This window comes from Choloepus didactylus, chromosome 5, assembly GCF_015220235.1.
Source record: "Choloepus didactylus isolate mChoDid1 chromosome 5, mChoDid1.pri, whole genome shotgun sequence".
Lineage (NCBI taxonomy): Eukaryota > Metazoa > Chordata > Mammalia > Pilosa > Megalonychidae > Choloepus > Choloepus didactylus.
Genome location: NC_051311.1, coordinates 161,277,090 through 161,298,297, shown reverse-complemented (window position 1 = coordinate 161,298,297; position 21,208 = coordinate 161,277,090). Strand labels below are relative to the sequence as shown.

The window sequence follows — 21,208 nt, the reverse complement described above, 5'->3', positions numbered from 1 at the left end:
ACACCACTAAGCTGTGCCTGGAACTCCTTGTCAAATGTCAAATAGCAGGACTCACATCAACAGCAGAAGTATGTGGTTGACGGGCTAGAGACTGTAAGTCAAACAAGTGAAAGGAAGGTAAAAGCAAGGCTTGATGGCCACCTGGCCCGTTGGAATGGCTAACGCCATCATCTAACACAATGCAAGCTGCAATGCCTGCAACACGTTAAGGAAAGCTTGGTTTTCTGGGCAAGATCTAGAGACATCGTCCTCTGTATGGGTTCAGGGAGTCAAAACATTAATTGAGTAGCCACAGAGACCAAACACTGCCATGAAGGCCAGCGGAGCCTTCTCATTGTGGATGACAGCCCTTGTTCCTGATGAGCCATTGCAGCCTAAAGGAGGCTGTTTTAGTTTTCTGGTTGCTAAAACAATTAGAAGCCATTGGATTGGCTTAAACAGCAGGAATTTATTGGCTCATGGTTTCAGAGGTCAGAAAGTTGGCTTCCTCCAGGGATCAGGATCCTCTGGCTGGCCGGCAATCCTTGGGTTCCTTGGCTTTCCATCACACAGTAATTGCATATGGCGGCATTTTCTCCTTTCTCTTCTGGGTTCCACTGACTCCTATGTCTTGCTCTACCCGTGGCTTCTCTCTGTCTGAATTCCACTCTGCTTATAAGGACTCCAGTTACCTGGATTAAAGCCAACCTGATTTGATCGGACCATACCTTAAATGAAGTATCATCTTCCAAAGAACTTATTTACTGTGGGTCCATACCCACAGGACTGACCGGGGGCTGGGGCCCAAACATGCCTTTTGGGGGAAATTGATTCAATCCCCAACAGAGGCTGAGGGACCTGCGTAAGCCCACACACTGAACAAACAGCAGAGACAAGACATGAAATTTTAAGTCAGATTCCGATGGCCCCCTCCTTCCACCAGGTTGCCAAAACGTGCCTCACTTTCCAAAATCTTAAAAACCAACCACAACTTCTGGGGAAAAAATGCGTTTTCAAAATGGTACCGCCTGTCACTTGACACGTCTAACACACCCTGTTTTGGGGGCCAACCCCCCCTCCCCCACACCCCTGTCCTTCTTGACTCAACTTGTGCTACTGAGCAGCCCAATTACAGGAACTTGGCAGAGAGTCTCCTGTAAGGGATGATCACAACCCTCTCAGGACAGCATCTTATTGTGGAGCATGCTGAGAAATCTGAATCCCCTTTAGACAGCCTGTTCCAGCCAGCCGCTGTGGAGGCTTCGAAACAACTGTGGTTGTCTGGGAAGCCAAGCATGAGCTCTTGGAATGTTTCTGAAGGCATCACCTTAAATGAGCAGAACCCAAATCTGGCTGTTCAGTGACCCTCAGTAAGAATTCTGGCTGTGGCAAAAAAACAAAACAAAAAATCTAGGCAAAGGCAAGGAACTGAGGGAAAAAGAAGGGGCTCCACGAACCTTCGTGTCCAACTCTGGGCCACTCTTGAAGTGTCCCTGCCCCTTTTGCCCTTCATTTGAACCTGTAACAGTCTTGCTCATCTACCTCATAAATGTCAGAATCACCTTCTCTATCCCCACGGCCACTGAGCACTCAGGACTTCAACAGTTCTTGTCTGGGGAACTCTGGAAACCTCTTCACTGCTCTGCCCCTGCTCCAGACAGAGTTCTCCGGGGCCTGCTCCCTAAAGCTTCCTGTGTCATCCTTCTGAATCACAGCATCAGCCACGCACTCCTTGGATCCCAGGGAAAGAACCAAGCTCCCAACCGTGATGATTCCTAACCAGGCTTGAGCTCACTTTCCATCTACAGTCATCTCTCTGCCCCAGCTGGGGCCCCTCACACCCCCACACCATGCTAGGCACACCCTCTTCCTGCCTTCCCTGCCTGCTGAGGCATCTTCCTGGATTGCACAGGCTGAGTCGCTGCTTCTCTTCTCCACTTCCGCAATTCCAGGAACATGCAGCAGTGACGGCCCTTGGGACACTCTACAGTAACAGCTGACACCTATGTCTTCCCAATGAAGGGCTCTGCTGTGTTTTTCTCTCCTCCAGCCCCTCGCAGCCACAGGCAGACAACAGGCTCTAAGGAAATGTGAGATGTGTGGAAAAGAGACATTCTATGCATAATGTCTTCAAAAATAAAAATCACATAGAGCTTGGGGACATCTTTAGGATCTGCTCATTAACACACCCTTTTATATGGGCAGAAACTGAGGTTCATACGGAGCTGCGGCTCATCCAAGCACACAGATGGGGCGAGTGGCGGCAGCACCAGAGCAGGGGTGATGGCCAGTGGGAAGAAGGAAAGAAGCCCTCCACGGGGCCTGGAAACCTGGGGACACTCAGGCCTTGCAGAGAGAAGCCCTGTCGAGTGCTGAAGAAAGAATCCAGTTTGTGGGGGGTGGAGAGGGGTTCAGGGCCCAAGGCTGGTGAGAACAAGAGATCTTTTTTTGGCAAAAAAAAAACTGAGTTAGAGGAGAAAACAAGCAACAGGCAACAGCTGCAGCAAAAACATGCCCCAGGTGCCGACAACTCTCACAAACACAAAGAGCACAAGGCTGCTGGTGGCACTTGATTTTTCGAACAGCATGCAGTCCTTCATGCTTTAGCCCCAGCCACTCTAGAAAGGCACGGACAATTAGAATTTGTCCAGCCTACTGCCTTCCTTGGGGGTGTCATCTCAATTCTGAGATCCCATGCCTGGAAGGGAGGATTTTCTTCAACCATCAATTGACCTGGTCCTGATATAGCTGGGAAGTATCCTGCTATGGTGAGAATCCCCCCACCAGTCCTCTCTCTGGGACAAGGGGGTCTCCCAGTTCTGGCCATGGATGGGCACCCACTTAGGAACATCCAGCACGATCACAGACTCAGAGGAGAAAAGGAAACCCAGGCATGGTCGTGTCATCCCTTAGCCACGTCAAGCAAGAAGGCTGAGAAAGACATAAGAGCTCTAGGGTGGAAATGAAACATCATCACTGACATTTGAAGGACATTTAGAGGACAGTGTTCCCATGGTCACCAGTCCTGGTATCATGGCTATTTTGCTGTGCTGGAACTGGGAAAGTTGAGGTAGATACATGCTTCTCCCAAGGACATCTCAGAGTTCAGGTAAGTTCCCCAAATCTTAGTGACCTCCTATTTTAGGCCAGGTCATCAGCCCAACTCGGGAGATTCAGAGGAAATGGCAACAGCCATGGAGCCCTATTAATGCAAGATCTGAGCTTAGGGCTTTACACTGATCATTCCGTTTCACCCTCTCAGCAACTCGACTGCCACCTGCAGAAGAGGAAACTTGCCCAAGACTTATGCCAGTAGGTCGAGCATCAGGGAAACCAAGCTTAGCTGTCTGGAATGAACCAGAGGGGCACACTCACAGGAGAGACAAACAGAAAAAAGATTCTTCTAAAGAAACAAAAGCAGCAGACAACAAACTCCTACCCACCCTTCAAGGCCCAGGCCAATTTCCCTGCTCTTTCTGAAGCTTTTCCTTAAAAGATGCAGGCTGTTTCCCCCAAAGCCTCTGCCCTGTGTTCCAGCTCCATTGCCCCTTGAGCATGGGCCCTGTTAGGTCAGAAACAGGTCTGCACAATGTATCCTTGTGTCCCCAAGGCCCGGCAAAATACTCACGTGATGAATGCTTAAAGAATGAACACGGTTGGGCATAAGCTAAGTGGAGGGTAAGAAAAGCAGGTAGGGGAGGAGACGCTGGGCCAGACCACTCATATTGATCCCAAACAATCCTATACATGTGGGGCTAGTGACTTCCCAGGGGAATAAGCTCTGAGCCCCCCAGTGGCCCAGCCACTGAGCCTTTCCACCCACCAGGGGTTTCTGGCCAGCAGCGGAGATGCTGGCGCCTCTTAGGTACTTTGAGGAGCATGGGCAGGGTGAGTTTCCGGAAGACGGCATTTCAGGCACTTCTGCTTTGCTCCTGCTGATAAGCCTCTATGTCTGTTTCCCTGCCCTCTCTCCCCTAGAAGCTCCAGAGTGCCCAGTGCCCTTGAATCTATTTCTCTCTGTTTAAACCACCTGAAGAGGATTCTGTTGTCTGCAGGCTCCACCCTGCCCAGGAGGACCACAGAGAGTATTCAGTTGCCGGGAAGATGTCTATACCAAGCAGCTTTAGGAAAACAGATCCAGAATCAAGTCCCATTCCCATGGTTTCTCGACCATGTGGTTTTGACAAGCGACAAGTCACACAGCCCACCCATGATGGCTGGGCAACAAAGCCCACCTTGGAGGTGTTTCTAGGGACACCTCACTAGTTTCCAGCTTTTGGTTCCTTCTGGGCACCATTCCCTTCATCTCTAAAGTGGGCTTGCAATACCTTCAGCAGGTTCTCGTGGGGATTACACAGAGAGCATATATGAAGTTTCCAGAAGGCTGCCCTAATGTATACCCAATGATATTCTTTTCCCCCCTACACTTCTCTCTCCTCAGGGATATTAAGTGACCCATGAAATGCTGACCCTGTGGGGCCTGCTGTGGGTACAGCAGGCCCCACAGGCCCCAGCAAGGAGGAGAGTTACCGAGATTACGTGTGCATCTCAGCTTTGGGAAGATGAGACCTTCTTAACCCCTCGCCCGCAATGGAATTAACTTAATGCCAGCTTCTCTGTCAATAAAGAAAACAACATGGCATTTGCAGACAAAAGGTGCAGGCACTTCCAACAAGAGCCCCAACTGACTGCAGCCGCGGAAGGTTCTACGCCAGGACAGCAAGGATTTCTGAAGATAAACACCATTTAAGTTCTGTTTTTATTACCAGTAGAGACTAAAGGCGGAGGTGGGAGGGCAGAAAAGTGCACCCCGTAATACATCATTTTCCAGCTGAAAGAAAGCGCTTCATGTGCTGCCAAACCTTCCTTTACTCCTTGTAGCTTTAAAGAACAAAGCTGGATGGAGTTTCTGCCCTGGTGAAAAAAAAAAAAAAAGTGGCTGAAACTCAGCTTCCCACCCTACCAGGGCCCCAGCTCCCGGCTGGCGCATACAGCCATATGCATCCTTCTCCAAGAAAACCAGCCAAGGACCTGCCTTCTCCAGGCTGCTGCAAGAGTTAAGGGGAGTAAGGAGCACCCCTGGGGAAGCAGGAATTCACCAGCCCAGAAGAAAGTCTCACCACGCAAGAGAGGCTGACGAGTTTTGAAGAGCTGAAGAAAAGGAGAAAAATTCAGAAAGGGTAAGTCTTCCCGCAGAGAGTTTACCTGTGCTCCCTTTCTGGAGGATGGCTTGGCAAGACGACCAAAACCTTGAGAATTCTGCAGAACCAAGCGGCTTAAGTCACTGAGGAGGAATTGCTTATTAATAGTGAAATCTCTGGAACCACATCCAAACTCAACAGTAAGAGAAGAAACGCACGTTGGTAATCCCCCTAATGGAATACAGTGTCGTTACCGAATAGGGCAGAGGAAAAACTGTTAAAACAGTCTATCGAAGCAGAGATGATTAGATGGATGGGTTATGTGAAAAATGCAGGTTATATAACAATACAGGATGATGCTGTTCTTGTTAAACCTTTAAATGGTGTTGTTCAGCCTTTACATGGTATTTAAAACCCATGCTTCAAATATACCCAATGAAAAGTGGTTTATCTCTACATAGTAAGGTGAGGAGTAACTTCTCCTTTTAACTTTTTGCCAGTCTGTATTTTCAAAAATTACTATTATAAGCCTGAATTCATTTTATAATAAGAAAACACAAGCAGAAAAGTCACTCCATCGGATTGGATGCCGTGGCCACATTCCATAACAGTCCAGTTATTTTATTATTGTTTTTTTAATCATGGGAAGGGAGTGGAGTGAGCAGAGGAAACCCATGCACTGTTTGTTTGTAGGTCATGAGTGAGAATTCTGCAGGAATTCTCCAGGAACTTGCTGGTGGGAATGCCAAGCAGTCATGATCCAGGCTTTGGGTGGAACAGCTCTGAGCTAGACTTCCAGATTCCTGGCCCTTCCTCCTGGCTCCCTGCTCCCCAGAGGCACTTCTGAGCTGGGGTGTAGGGGGTTGAGGGTGCAAGGACAGAGCCAAACACACAGAGCCCAGGGCCATCGAGAGGCATAGAGGAAAGCTGTACTTGCATCCACTTTGTCTCTGGGGACTATGGGAGCAACTACTTGAAAAGGGAATGTTTGGCTGCTTTACAAAGTCTGAAAACTATCACATGGTGCCCCAAGTCTCTTTCCATGGACCTTGTGTAACTGATTCTCTCGATGCTTGCTAGATCCATGAGTGATGACAATGTGTTCTCAGTTGCTGACTCCTTGATGAGCCAATGGAACCAGGGATGGACCTGAAGTGGGCATCTGCTACTATCCCCGGCCCAACGTCCACCTCTCCATCCTTGGGGAATGACCCCTTGATTTTCCTCTGGGAAACTAGCCCTCGACATTGCCCGCAGCCTCGGTAGGCCTGCTGATCAAGGCACCCTGCCCGCCCCCAGCCAGAGGTCAGCCCATGGCCACTCAGAGTCCCTCCTCCAGGAATGTGAATCTTGAGACACTGGACGGAAAATGGCAGAAGCCCACGATCCTAACGGTGGTCCCTGCAGGGGCGGGGTCCTGGTTATGCCATCCAGACCCAGAGCACCATGGGTCTGGTCCTTTCCAAAACCTCCAAAAGCTAAATGGCTTTCCAGCAAATTCCTTCCCCCCACCTACCCAGCTACCCAAAGTTAAATTGCTTGCAATCGGAGAAACCACTGAGCCAAAAAGTCCAAGGGTTCAGAGGCAATTCCCTAACTAAGCCCATCCATGGGGCAATAATTTAAAGGTCCTGGCACAAAAAACAAAAACAAAAACAAACAAACAAACAAAAACAATGATAGAAGTAGCAGCACTGATAATATCAATGAACAATGTCATAGACTCTTGGACGGCCACTGCTGGGTCTGGCAATATTTATTTTTACTCACATCCACTCTTCCTTCAATAGCCCTGTAAGTGGGATATTTTCATGATGGCAAAGTAAGTTCACAGAAAAGCTGAGGTTTAAAATACAGAAGCATGGACTCCCTGGCTTCACTCTATTTTCACAGGCAGGCTATAAACCTTTTTCCCTACTCCCTACTCTAGTCCCCTTGACATTCTCTCCCCCAAAGTATCTGTGACATAATTCTTTCCCAGGTTGCCTCCTCAACTTCCTTCTGATTCACTCTCAGTTCCTCCCTGCACAGTTGCTCCTTGGGGGTGGTGCGCGCTATGTCCAGCTGGGCTCCCTGTACACAGGGCAATGCTGACCACCAGCCCCTGTCTGCTGGCTCCCAATCTGAACCCTTGGCCGGTGACATCCCTTTGGGTCACTCAATGGCCTGCTGGAGCCCACCACCAGCACATCACCAAAAGGAACTCATCACCCTAGGCAGGCCAGTTGGCTCAGGCTGCTAAAACAGATACCATACAATGAGTTGGCTTAAGCACTGGGAATTTTATTGGCTCATGGTTTTGAGGCTAAGAGAAGTCCAAAATCTAGGGTAAGCAAGGCCATGCTTTCTTCCTGAAGACTGTGGCATTCTGCACCTGGCTGCTGGCGGAGATCCTTGGGTTTCTTTGGCTTTTTCGTCACATGGGAATGCACATGGAGCTGTCTTCTCCTTTCTCTCCCAGATACTGTTGACTTCCAACTCCTTGTTTCCCTCTGGCTTCTGGCTTTCTCTCTTTGTCTGAATTCCATTCTGTTTATAAAGGACTCCAGTAGTTTGCATCAAAGTCCAACCTGATTTGGTGGAGCCACAGCTTAACTGAAGGAACATCTTCAAGAGATCCCATTTACAATGGTCCATACCCAGCAGAATGCAGACCAAGAACAAGAACACATCCCAATTCAATCCACATGAACGTTCCTCTCAAAAGAAAACTATGTACAAGGGAATTGTTTTCTTCATCATTTTTAAAAGCTAGAAATATCAGACCTTAGATATTTACAGTTCAAGCTGTTTCACTGATAATTTATTCCACAAACATTAATTGAGCATCTATGTAAAGAAGCACTCTGGGAGGATACTACGGTAGACTTCTGTTTTCACAGGCTCTGTGATCCTTTTCAACTGGCTGTAACTGGCAAGGGCTCTACAATGTATGTATCTCTTGACAAACACCCCCTCCACACACACACACACACACACACACACACACACACACACACACACACGTATTTTCTACACATGTTCATGTGAGTCTTAAAGGGTGATGAACACAACTATTTGGGTTTGTTTGGGTTGTTGTTATGTTTTTTTACACACAAAACCAACATGCATCCTCCATCACACTGGGCCACATCACCGGCTTTCAGTTTCTATGTCATAAAACAGGAATGACAATGCCTGCCCAGCCTGCAGGCTCAGATCGGAACCTATACAAGGACAGCTTTGCTCATATAGTACAAGAGACCGGGGATCAAATAGAGAGTGGCCAGGTACAGAACTCTCCTCTGAAGCATTCTCTTCTCATCACTGCAACCTGGGGCCCCACAAAGCTGTCCCCAGCCCTCCTCTTACACCATCAGTGCATGGGGCATCCATTCTCGTGACCAGCTCTTTAGAAGCCTCTCTTCCCCAACAGTCACTGATGCTCCAGCATTGTTCCTTCTTCAGCAGACAAGGACCCTCCCATCAACAGAATAATGCAGATTCCAGCCCCTTCCTTTTCACAACTCCCAGGATGACGCTGGGCTCCTTGTTGCATTTCTTTAGTCTTGGGTAGATTCATTTTATAGTTGCTCATCTGTTAACTCAACATATCACCCTGCTCACCAGCTCTCACATAAAACTCAACCCTTCTGCTCAAATACCAGACCCCTCAGCCTGGCATTTAAGATTTTAAGTCAACTGGCCTCATATTCTCCAGCCACCCCCTCAAATTCATTTATTTACTCTTTTCGCCTTGGGTTCTTGATTCATTTCTGCATAAACCAGCCCTTCATCTTTCCTTCCTCCAGTGGAGAACCCCACAATGTGTTCTACAGAAAACACTTATGCTGAATAGCGAGACATATTACTGAAGAAATAAAAAAAGAATTCTGTGGTCACATGTTTGATAACCCTTATTTAAATAAAATGACAGTGGACATTTCTGCAGATATTCTCAGAGACCATTAAGATATAAATGTACACTGTGCATCTTTATGCTACCCTCTGTATTTTATCCAAATGTTTTCAGCTATAATTATTTTAATACGCTTCTTATCTTGAACGACTAGAGTTCTGAGTCCTGCGCATCGGGAAAGAAGACTGTTTACTTTATAGCCCACAGAAAGACTCTTGTCTTTCACAAAGACTTGCCACTGACCCCCAAACTTCATATTCTTGTTCATGTCCTCAGCATTGACCTCCCATCTCTGGGTTTTGACCTGCAGTGCAGGTGTATTCTGGGTCCCAGCAATTTCTTTGATTGAAATTTCATTTCAGACAGACTACGGAGGAGCATGCCTTCCCCAGCACAAGAGGAAATAAGTACTATCAGTGGGACACAGTGGATGATGATTCTCACACTGAAGAAGAGTTTGCCTCCATGTAATCACTGGAAGCTCAGCAACCCACAACGGTGGGGCAATTTTGTTTTTATTGCCACGGCACCTGCTTTCAGCTGTGTTTTTTTTTTACATCTGGATGTAACTCATTTGACAAAAAGTGTTTTGATTTTCCCTCCCAAATCAGGTCTGGTTTTCAATCAGTGATTGAAAAAGGTGAAAGACCAGAATAATTACAAACTGGGATAAAGACTTGATTCCTGGCCTCTGCTATCAACCTCCAGGTGTTTCTTCAAGTAATTCCAGCATACACTTGTCCCTTCATTCCTTTCCTCTTTTGTGCTTCTACTTGTGAACCAAAGTGTATATTCCGTGAGTGAACAAAGACTATGTTTGGATGAAATGGACTCACAAAAATAGAGATTAAAATGTATGTCCATTAACCTGGGACACCACAAGTAACAAGCCAACAGAAATAAAAACACTGTCTCTGGCCCTTGGGGTCACTCAGTAATAAGGCTGCCCATGGTCATACGTTTGGCATTCCCCATATGCAAACAGGAAGTGAGGGCATGAAGGAAAAAACGGTTCCTGGCAATAAACAAACATACAATTTCAGGCAAGGAAATTCCTATATATAACCTCACTGACTAGCCACCCACCAGCTACAGCTTTGCAAAGCACCGATCAAAATCCAACAAGCATGAATGCCAAAGGGTGTGTGTTCTGGACTTCTGAAAATGCAACAGAATTTTCTTCTTCTGAGCCTACTGCAAGAATATTTCTGACCTAAATGCCAACAGGCTGTTTTCTCTGCCCCTTCTTTTCGGTAACTCTTTGCACAGGTGATAACTCAACGTACCTTCTCCATCTGCACTCAGGTTCTCATAGGAGTCCCAGCGGATCAGCGGGTCTGCGGTGTTGTAGTCGACAATCACTCCGTGACCGTTGTGGAAGTGTTCAGACCCTGCCGGAGCACAAAGAACCACCGTTAGTCCTTGCAAAGCCCGGCACCTCCACCTGTCCATCCAGCAGGTGGAGGTGGGCAGAGGTGAGTGCCCGAAGTGAAATGTGTAGATTCACCATCCCACCTTTCTAGGGCAGGGATAGTGAGATAGTTTGCGTTATTTTCAACAAACTGAATGGTGGTTAAAACCGCTCAGGGAAAGAGGAGTTGGACATCTGCCATTCATCTAATGCGTTCAGGCTCTGGTTTCCGAGGGTTGTTACTTCTGAAAACAAGAGTGCCTGGATCTTCTTGTAGATCTGGAAATAGGCCTAGAGGTATAACTTTCTGTCAGAGGAGGTAGGTGGGAGAGGCACGATTTGAATCCAGGCTTTATGGACTCCCAAATCGTGGTTTTCCTTTAATCATCTTAAGAAGGCAAGATGATTTTTATGACACAGGCCTTGGGTCTAACTGTTCACGCCCAAATCTACAACAATGCGCACAGGAAGAGGGTAATTATGTTCCACTGCTATTAAAAACTGAATTAAAACTTTCACGCACATAGACTGCAGTGATAAAATGCACTCACTTTGACAGTAAAGAGACTGATTCGTTTCTTAAACATATTTTTATAAGAAAGAAGAATGTGCTTTGCAAATAAATACCTGCAGTCGATTGCATTTTTAATTCTTTCAAAAATCGTGTGGCTGTTTTGGGGGAGAAATAAATGTTCAGCACAATCTCTCAGGAGAGCAAGAGGTAAAATTCCAAGAATGCCAACAGGGCAGGACCCTAGTATGCATGTTTTGGACCCAGCACCTCCCCTACTGGGCCAGGCGACCTTGGGAAAATCATGCCTGCTCTTGGGTCTTAACTGCCTTAGATCTCCAAGCCACTACCACCTCCCCACTTGCAATTTTCTTTTTCTTTTTTAATTAGAAAAATCTTTTCAAACATGCACAAAGGTAGGAGAAGAGCCCAACAACCCAACGTATCCATCACCCAGCTTCACTCTCCCTCACCATCCTGCCATCCACTATTCTGCTAATCTACTCACCTTGGATCCTCTCAGGGGTGGCTGAGAAGACTAACTCGATCTTCCCATAATCAGGAAAACGGTCATCTAAAAGAGAAATAGTATCTCAAGAAATTTGAAGACAGCAAGCCCAAAACAGTGAGGCTCGCATGGAATAATTTTGTCCTTATATCCCGCAGTACAGAACTAGTCCAAAGCCTGCAATAAACACCCTCAGTGGCATGGAAAGCATGGATACTTTCATTGCTTTCTATCATTTTCTTCTTTGAGAGATCAATAATAAATTTTTCCTAAAATTCAGTAATAAATTTTTCCTAATTTGGTCAACAGACTCAAATATAGGGGAGGAAGAGGAGGAGGGAGAACAGTGAAAGAAACAAACCAACAAGTCTATGCCAGAACCCAGGCTCCTGCTCAGTGGTGGGCTGGGAGGGGCTGGGCTGGGAAAATTTATATTGTATATATATTTCCAGGATTTTTCTTAAAAGGGAGCAATTAAAGAGACAATAACAATTAAGTGCAATGCGTGATTCTGGAGAGCATCTAACAAGGGAGGAGAAAAGCCTCAAAGGGACAATACTGGGACATATGAAAACACCGGAACATAGACCATAAGCTTCATATCAACGTTAAATCTCTTGAACTTGATAACTGCACTTAAGGTGGTTATGCAAGTGAGTATCTTTGTTCTTTGGAAATGTACATGGAAGTATTAAGCCTGATGTATACAACCTACCCTTAAGTGTTCCGAAAACAGACTGATAAATATGTAGACAGACAGGTAAAAGGGTACAGCAAGTGTGGCAAAATGTTAAAACTGGTGGATCTGGGTCCCCAGCTGACTCAGGGGGATTGTATTATTTTTCTAACTGTCCTATAAGCTTGAAAAAATTTCAAAATAAAAAGTTAAAATTAAAAAAAAAAAAAAAAAAAAAAAGGCGCCCGGCTGCGCGCTCCCCCTAGCCGCAGGGCCACCACTTGTTCTCCGGGGCGCACAGACGCAGCGCCCCCGGCCTCACCTTGGCTGGCGTCATCCAGATCCTCCTTTCCAAATACAAGCCCGTAGCCCTGAACGGCGCCCGTGTGAAACTGCAGGCGGAAGATGACATCGCGGGTGGCCGCGCCGTATTTCTTGTGATAGCACTTCACCTGGATTAGAGAGGGAAAGAAAAGGAGACGCTGATGCGGCTGGAGGAGAGCGCGGGCGCCCCCCACTTCCAGCGGATGCGGCCGGCGTGGGCGCGGCGCCGCCCCCCTCTGACCCGGGACAGTGGGGGTCTCTGGAGATGCTACTGCCTGCAGCGAGTGGGCGCCTCAGGGTGCGCCTTTGGCTGCGTTCTCTCCTAGACCTTCTGCAGATGTCTCCTCCCCTGTGTGGTTTTGATGGAACCGAAGTTCTGAAATGCCAGGATTCTTAGTCTTCAGAAGGCCACACCCAAATCCTTTTAGACTCAGGAGAATGGACCCCATTTTGGAAACCATCTGGAAAAAGGAATTCCAGGACTTTTGTTTTTTTTTTTCCCTAAATTTTAACAACTGACGGTAAGGACAACTGTTAACTCAACTGTCCATGTTTCGACTTAAAGCCTTCCTAGTTTCAGGATAGAAGAACCACCTAGCCATTACCAGCTGTAACATAAATGCTTCTGAGCATGTTATGATTTAAAGGGGGGGGGGGGGGGAGAAGAGAGAGAAGGGGAGAGAGAGGGAAGGAAAAAAGGAAGGAGAAAGAGAGGGAGAGAAAGAGGGGGAGCAAAGAGGGAGAGAGAGAGAGGAGGGGTGTGGAGAGAGGGAGAAAGAGAAAGGGAGGGAGAGAAAGGAAAGAAGGCAAAGAAGGACCAAGAAAGGAAGAGACAGAAAGAGAAAGGGGGGGGGGGGGAAGAGACAGAGAAAGAGGGGGAGAGAAAAAGAAAGACATTTATTCTCATGTTTGGGGTTGTCCAGGTATCCCCGAGGTGGTCATTTAAGGTAAGTCTTCAGAATCACCACTGAAGTGATGCAAAATTAAGGAGGTGCCCCCCAGCCTCTCTGGATGATGGGCCTGACGGCCCCAGCTAGGAAGCCCCAGCCTCCAGCATTTCAAGCAGGGAAGCTTGGGAACAGCAGGACGCCCTGAGGTCCTTCCCCATCTTTAAGCAGGGGAAGGACTCCTTGCCCTGTCTGTGCCCACAGCTGGCCCCGGAGGGATCTGACTCGTATAAATGAGAAGATCCCTGCGCAGCAGGCCGGAGGGAAAGCAGGAACCTCCCCTCCTTCAGAGGGAAGGGACAGAGCCTGCAAGGGTTACCAGGAGCCAGGCTCAGGTTGGAATCTGCTCTTAGATCCAACAGTGAACCAGGCGGGAGCCAGTGGTGACACCCAGCCCCAGTGGGAGGGGCAAGCTGGAGATGCCGGGGCTGGGGGGGGGGGGGGTGTCCTTTTCTCAAAAGAGACTTTTCTTGGAGAAAGATGGGTTTAAACTATTCAAACAGTTAATGAGAAAGAGCCATGCCAAGTGTGACATAGACTAGCAAGCTGGGAGAATTTCACAGGTGAATGCACCATGTTCCCAATTGGCCAGAGTCGCTCTGACACCAAAGAAAAGGAGTAAAGGAGCTTCAAGAACTCATGGCCTGTGTATGTTGAGAATGTGTGGCCCTTTGGACAAACAGAAGTCATTTACCCTTGTACTATCTACAAGGAAACAGTCTGATAAACAAATGAAAAAAAATGTAAATAACACCACTGGGAGGAATGTTTCATGTTGACAAACACTTACTTGGCACTTAGTGCCATCACAGGTGCTGGCAGGGGCTGTTTTAAACATAGAGGGGAACCGGACTCAGGCCTCTTTTCCAGAATCCCTGGGATGCAGGGTGTTTGTAACTGATCAACAGTAATTTTGAAGAAACAATAAAACCTCATTTTTTCTCTCCAGTGGCAAGTGGCATGTGTCTTGTTTGCCAGATCTGCTGTGACAAATACCACACTGTAGGAGCCCAGGGCCCAGGACATTCCCCAAGTGCCTTGAAGCCTGTGCACACAGCAGCTTGCTAGACCTAGGACAGTTAAGGTTTGACCTACTCCTGTTGCAGGATCAGGCCTCCGGTGCTAAATGTAATCTACAGCTTACCTCCCTCCTCAAACTACCTCCCTCCCTGAAACTCTCTGAGATACTATTATCTACAAGATAATCTATAATCCTCCCCTCCTCCCTGTTGACTACAATCGATCCCTCCTTATGTCACAAGACCCCCGCTCCTGCGTTTATGCTCTCGTACCCATTTGAGTGGCTTTGCCCTAACCCTTACAAACTACTCCCTGGGACCCCCTGCTTTTGCGGAGTATCTTCACTTTGAGCTCTGAACCCACTGCCATTCAGAGCAGCTCCTGAATCCAGGCAACATGACCAACTTCCATTTCCTTGTAAGTAAGCCCTGAATAAAAGTTCTTGCCTCTGAACATGCCCGGCATCTTCTTTGGCCTCTCGGCAGCAAAGGCCCACTTGGGCCCTGACACACACTGAGCTGACTTTATAAATCATAGGGATTTCTTGTCTTGCTGTTTTGGAGCTAGAAGTCAAAGACCGATGTCTTGACAGGCTGTGCTTTCTCCTAGAGTCTGTAGCGTCCTGTTGCCGGCTTTCCACAATCCTTGGGGGTTCCTTGGCTTGCATCTCTCCTTTCGTCACATGGTGATCTGCCTGGTTCTCTGGCTTCTTCTAACTTCTGGCTTCTTCTGACTGACCACGTCCTAACTTCCTTTGCTTGTAAGGACTCCATTCACATGGAATAAGGCTCAACTAATCTGATCTGGCTTCACCTAAATAGGTTCTCTGAAGACCCTATTCCCAAATGAATCCATATCTTAACTAATAACGTCTTCAAAGGTCTTCTTAATAAATGGGTTCACACCCACAGGGACATGGCGGATTAAGACTTGAACTTGTCTTTATGGAGGGCATGGTTCAATCCCCAACAGCATGTTAACCACAAATCTTCTCTCCCACCTTTGACTGATGAACTCTTTAATATTCCATCGGGACCCAGTCAAAGACCATCTTCTCAGCATTCCACTGAGACTGTGCTGACAGCTGTGCCCTCCTCCATGCTCTCCAAGCCCACTGCACTGACTTCTCACCAAATGCTTTGACCCTTGTTTACTGCAAGTAGAGACCCCTGGAGAGAGATCCTTCCAAGGAAGGGAGTAAATCCCACATGTGCCCCCACCAAACACACAAACACTGCCTCCATCTCCAGCACCAAAGGATACCAGGTATCCCTCTCTCCCTCTTTGCCTGCTTCCCATTGGGTGCCTTGGAAGTGGGGAAAAGGAAAAGAGAGGACCCGATTCAAGCCATTCTTGCCCTCAAATGTCATACTTAGGAGCACCAAAGATTAAAAAAAAAAAATGAAACACAACAAGGCAAGGCCCTGAGGGAGGCGGACCCCCACGGCCACCATGGAGATATGGCCCAGAGAGAGTGAGCATCCAGAGAGCAGAGTCGGTTCAGGCATGGGTACCTGCATCTGCCTGAGGAAATCAGGGAAGACTTCTCAGAGGAGGTGATCTTTGCCTAGGATCTGACATACAAGAAGAATCTCCCAGGGAAGAACATGGGGGTGGGGGTAGAAGGCTACAGGCCCTGGACATGGAGGTGTGAGCATTTCACCCACTAAGCCATCAAAGAGCTATCTTACCTCTGGCCCCAGTCTGTGCCTACTTCCAGGCCCCAGTTGTACCCCTACCTTCTCCAGAACCTAAGACTCGTGCTAGTTTCCTCTCTTGCACCTGAATGCAAACAGTGGTGACTCATCCTGCAGGAATTCAAACTAGGCTGCACACACCAGGCAGAGGGGAAGAGTTCAGCCCTGCGTGCCCTGGGGTGGGGGGAGGGGAGAGAGGAGGAGCAGGAGATGGGGCCCAGGTCTGCCCCCCAGTGCCCACTGAGCAGAGCTAGGATCTCACAGGCCCCTGTGCCAGTCTTGTGTTTTCAGAGAACAAGGTCCTCAAAAAATACTAGGGCTCAAAAACGGAAGGAACCATGATCCACTCCCATGTTGCAAGACCATCTGCTGCCCTGCGCTCACAGGACACTTATCCTGGGTGTTTCCCTGGGTATTTTGACAACATTTTGATGTTTGCAGGCTGACTTGAGATCCTCACCCTTGAGTAAGAAGCCAAAAAATCATACTCCCTCTGGTGCACATGCAGCTTCTTTTCCCATTCATCAGGGGAGGTAAATACCACCCCCACCCCCTCCAATTCTCCTGCACACTCAGAACTGACCCTAGCTCTCCTCTGCAACACACGGAAAATCTCTGAGGTCTTCCCAGGGTGCCGTGTTCCTGGCAGCCACCACCAATAAGCTGGATTCCAACCTCGAGAGGAAATCTGCCCACCAGCCAGGAGAGGCTTTGGCTTCTTTTGTCCTCCTCCTTAGCATCCAACAATTACAGATTATTGCTGTCAGGAAATCTTTTTAGCAGTAAAGAGATCAGAAACGTGCTCTTAACACTCAGTGGAAAGAACTAGCAACATTTTGCTTAATACCAGGGCCTCAAATTCCTCCTTCTAAGATAGAAAGTGAGAAACATTTCAGGAAGATTAGAGCAACTGAAGTATACAATGTTCCCTTCTTCCTTCTGGTTTCAGTATTTTTATTCACCTAGGTCCCTCCAGATAGTTTCTAGAAAACGTTGATCCTTTGCCTTCAGATTTTAGAAAATCCTCATTTGAAACAACAATTCAGAGAGTTGCAATCTCAATTCCGAAGTATGGGAACATAAAATAAATACTAAACGCTGCATCGAATCACAAACATGGGTCACAGGGCAAGGGTGGGGTGGAGGTTTAGGTCACAGCTTACAAGCAATGCTCAGATCTTGGGAAAGTTACATAGCTTCTTTGGAGTTTACCCCTGAATACAACTTGTAAATCCAAATGTTCACGACAGCTGACATATCCATATATATCTTACAGGCTATGGACTTCTAGAGAAACCAGTGCTACTCAAAAATGTTGTGTTGAGTGACTAATGACTGGATATATTTTTATTTCAGACTCTCCATCCACAATAGAAAGAACACTTTCGGCTAAAGGACAAGGATGGAGGTCAGAACTCTGGGGTACCTGCCCCCAATTCAGAGGTTAGCCCTGAAGCACACTCAGCATCTACTCTCCTCTCTGTGGGTCAGCTGTTCTCAGCAATAACTCCTATTCAGATCCAACTTTCCTCAAACTATCTCACTTTCCATGCACATAATAAAAATGGAAAACAAACAAACAAACAAACAAACAAAAAAACAGGACTCTCACAGCATCACCTAACATTAAAGAAGCATCACATCCTGTTTCAACACACTTTCCTAGTGTCCTCGGTGGCTGTCTACACAGTCTTCAAAGAATCTGTCCTCAGATAATGTCTATAACTATAAACGTAAATGTTTAAGACATTTGATAGGTAATCCACCGAAGTCAAAGGACGTATATCATCCAAGGACACCACTGATGTGATTTTCCTTGGAATTGAAAATGATTTCCCATGGCTGGAATATGGCAATTCATTACTGAAAACCATTGGAAGTTTAGTGGACACTGACTGTACATGAAACATGGCTAAATCCGCTGTGCTTAGAATGGCTTAAGACCTGGGCCAGGTCTTAAAGATTCACAAGATAGCAAGGGAAAAAGAAATATATCCACAGATAATCACAAAAATAATGTGATGAGAGGTAAAACAGAAGTCTATAATAACAACCTATTGTGGGAGCAAAGTCCAAGGAAGGAATGAATAGCACCTTCATTTTCTCCGATGTTATATAAGTGCCCTCCCTAAGAAATAATCATCATGGAGTTCTTTGAGACAACTTCTTGAGGAGGGAGCTTCTTATTGAACTCAGTCAGGTCCCTCAAGTGAACTCACAGAGGCGAGCAACCAGGAAGATAGAATCTAAGTGGCCAGTGGGTTTGCCCGAGAAGAGGGAGCAAGATGGAACGTGTCAGAGGGAAAAGCATTTACAAGCTCTGAACCAGAGATACCAAGACAGGAGGTGGGGGGGACGACAAGCTGGATCAGGTCTCTGGATCCTGGCCAGATAACCAACGGGCTTGCTGCCCAGCGTGAATTCTTTATCAAGGTGACATAACATCTCAAGCTAGGGTGGTGTTTCTTCATCGCCCCTGAATGCACTGCCCTCTTATCTGACAACATCGTATTTTTTGAACATGTTGAGGTCCTGACCTTTTGGAAAGGGTGGATGTAAGAATCTGACTTTCAGTGAAAAGCACTTTGCAGGGAAGGGATGGGTTAGGTCTGTGGCTGGGGAGTGGCTGAGTGGGGAATGGGGTTTGGCTGGGGTCAGGAGAAGGCAGAGAGCTGGTCCACGATGATTTTGCAGTCATCGGTAACAGTGCCAGCCACTATCTGCCAGACTGGGAGGAGTAACAAATACAGCTGCCTTTCCCCAAGTAATTTTCTTGACCGGTGGTTAGAACTAACTATGGCCCTTAGTTCTTTGTTAATTTGTCCAGTGCTATCTTTGTTAGCAAGTCCCAATGCAGAATTCCTCGTGAGGAATTCCTCACGAGGAATTCAAATTGGCAGACAGGCCAATTCGTCTGCAAACCAGGCAGCCAGCTAACAAAATCGAGGAGGGGAAAAATAAAAGAGGACAAGATGCCTTTCCAAAGGGCACTGATGACCAACAGTAAGCCAGCCTTTTGAGGCTACTTTCCTCCTTCTAAAGCACAAAGGTGGCCTAAGGAAAACACCCACACAAAGAAAACTCGGGCTGAGACATCTGCAGCCTTTTGGGTGGTAAATCTATAAAAGCGTTTTCTGCTGCTTGGGATCCTTTCCAAGTCATAATCATTGCCAAATTCTTTATGAGAACTCAAACTGCCTGCAGAGCTGAACCTTCACCCTGAAAATGCCCTTTAATTCATTTTCCTCCATCTGCAGCTTCCTCGACTTATGACAGGCTCCCTGAATTTGCAGAGGTACCCGTCAAGAAACAGGGCATGTCGAAATTTAAGGATGGCTGCAAAATGAAAGCAGCATGTACTGTGTGTGTGTGTGTGTGTGTGTGTGTGTATGACCATTTTTGGTTCATTTAGAGATGGTGGAGGGGCTGGAGAGGAGGAATTTGGTGTTAGCTCTGAGAGCCAATGCCTCAAGGAACCTAGAGCCAATTTAAGTAGAAGAAAGGAAGATGGCACTCTATGCCCTCCAAGAACACTGTGCCAATAACAAGGAACATTCCACCACATTTTTTCTACCTGTATTGATCCTTGAGTTCATATGGGATCAAGAGGACTAGGATTATCAAGCTGCTGTATGACTTAAGACTCCTTCAATTACGGTCTGAGTGGTGTCTACTGCCCTCAGCGGTGGTGTTCCTGCAGCCGTGTCCTTCAGGCGTCCACCATCTCAGCTCTGTCCTCAATCTCTCCTCCTCTGAAATGCTGGACATTGTCTCTTCAAACCCCTGAATCTTCAACTCCTTCTCCTGTGGCACAGGCACACAGGGACACAGTAGGTTCTATCAGGACTAGAGTTATTTGCTTGCTTATCGCATTAAACAATTGGAATCTAAACTCCCAGGGGTTGGACCTGTACATTATTCTTTTTTCTGTCTCCAACATTACCCAGTTCAGGTCAGACGCTGTGACCACGTGTTCCCAAATGAATGCTGGTGAAAGGACACAGCCAAAGGTGTCAGATGAAAATGCAAAATCTTACTAAACATTCTAGAATTGTCTTGCTTAACGAATACAGATTAAAAAGCACTTTTAGGTTTCTTAGAGAGAAGTGAACTGAACCTCTAAGCTAATCAAGTCTATCAGGGCAAGGAAAAATCATGCTGTCATGGAAAAATGCCATTTTTCGGCTTAAACCACATCATTATTCCTCCTTGCCTCTGATAAGGCTGCAGAAAATAAGTGCAGAGTACACGAAAATGAATCATAAACACAGGAAGGAGAAACCAGATAATCACACACTCCTAAAAATATCCCATGTTGGGGATGGATAAAGCTGCAGGAAGGAAATGACTTTATCAAAGTAAGGATCTCCTGTGAAAAAATACAGGATACTGTATTTGCCAACATTTCAAATGGTGACAAATAATTCATGGTAAAGATGTCCTGTGGCATCAAATATTTGCCCCAAGAGATTCCAAGCTCAACCCGGACGCCTGACTTCCAGAACTCTTGCAGCCCCACAAATTCTTCCCAGGTGGACACACTTAGAAAACCCCATCATCTGCAAATCACACGTCCATGAATCATTAGCTGACTGTTCCCCACATAGAGAGGTGAGGGGACCAGCTCCGCACGACATCAGGTTCTCTAGATCAACAGTATGAGGCAGGTTTTTCCGGCAGAGCTCCCGGCCCACCCAACTTGCTGGGGATTTGGCCTTGGCAAGCCGGTCTCTGCCCCTAGTCCCAGGCTCCTCATCCGTAAGACAGGAAAATAAAAATGCACTTGGTCCAGCAGCAACACCTGACCAGCACTCAACAAACGTGAGCCGCTATTACTCCTCTTTAGTTTCTCAGCCGTTTATCGAGTGTCAGTTTCCTCTCTGACAAGCAGGGTGACGGATTCGGGAGAGTCTAAGGTCAGTAAGCAATGGCCCCTGCCCACGAGGCGCTCAGCATCCCCTGGGGGGTGGACCGATTACTGATTATTTGGATGCAGTCTAAGTGAAGGGCTAGCCGCATGCCCAGAGGATCATGGGAGCTCAGACAGACAGACACCAGCGCTGGATGGGCAGTATCAGCAAGGCACAGGGAAAAGG

At 47.1% G+C, this 21,208-nt stretch overlaps 1 protein-coding gene across 6 annotated transcripts in view; it reads right to left on the bottom strand.

Annotated features, from left to right (window-relative positions):
- TNS3 (tensin 3) overlaps nucleotides 1-21,208 on the bottom strand; it is a 390,960-nt gene that overhangs the window by 114,699 nt on the left and 255,053 nt on the right. For all 6 annotated transcript variants that reach the window (XR_005217079.1, XM_037837214.1, XM_037837219.1 and 3 more), the window contains 3 exons: nucleotides 12,447-12,576; nucleotides 11,449-11,514; nucleotides 10,305-10,409 (listed from right to left, as the gene is read on the bottom strand). Coding sequence is in view for 5 of the 6 variants with exons in the window: in XM_037837214.1 (XP_037693142.1) it covers nucleotides 10,305-10,409; nucleotides 11,449-11,514; nucleotides 12,447-12,576 (301 nt within the window). In the remaining variant the exon portion in view is untranslated. The remainder of the gene's footprint in view (nucleotides 1-10,304; nucleotides 10,410-11,448; nucleotides 11,515-12,446; nucleotides 12,577-21,208) is intronic.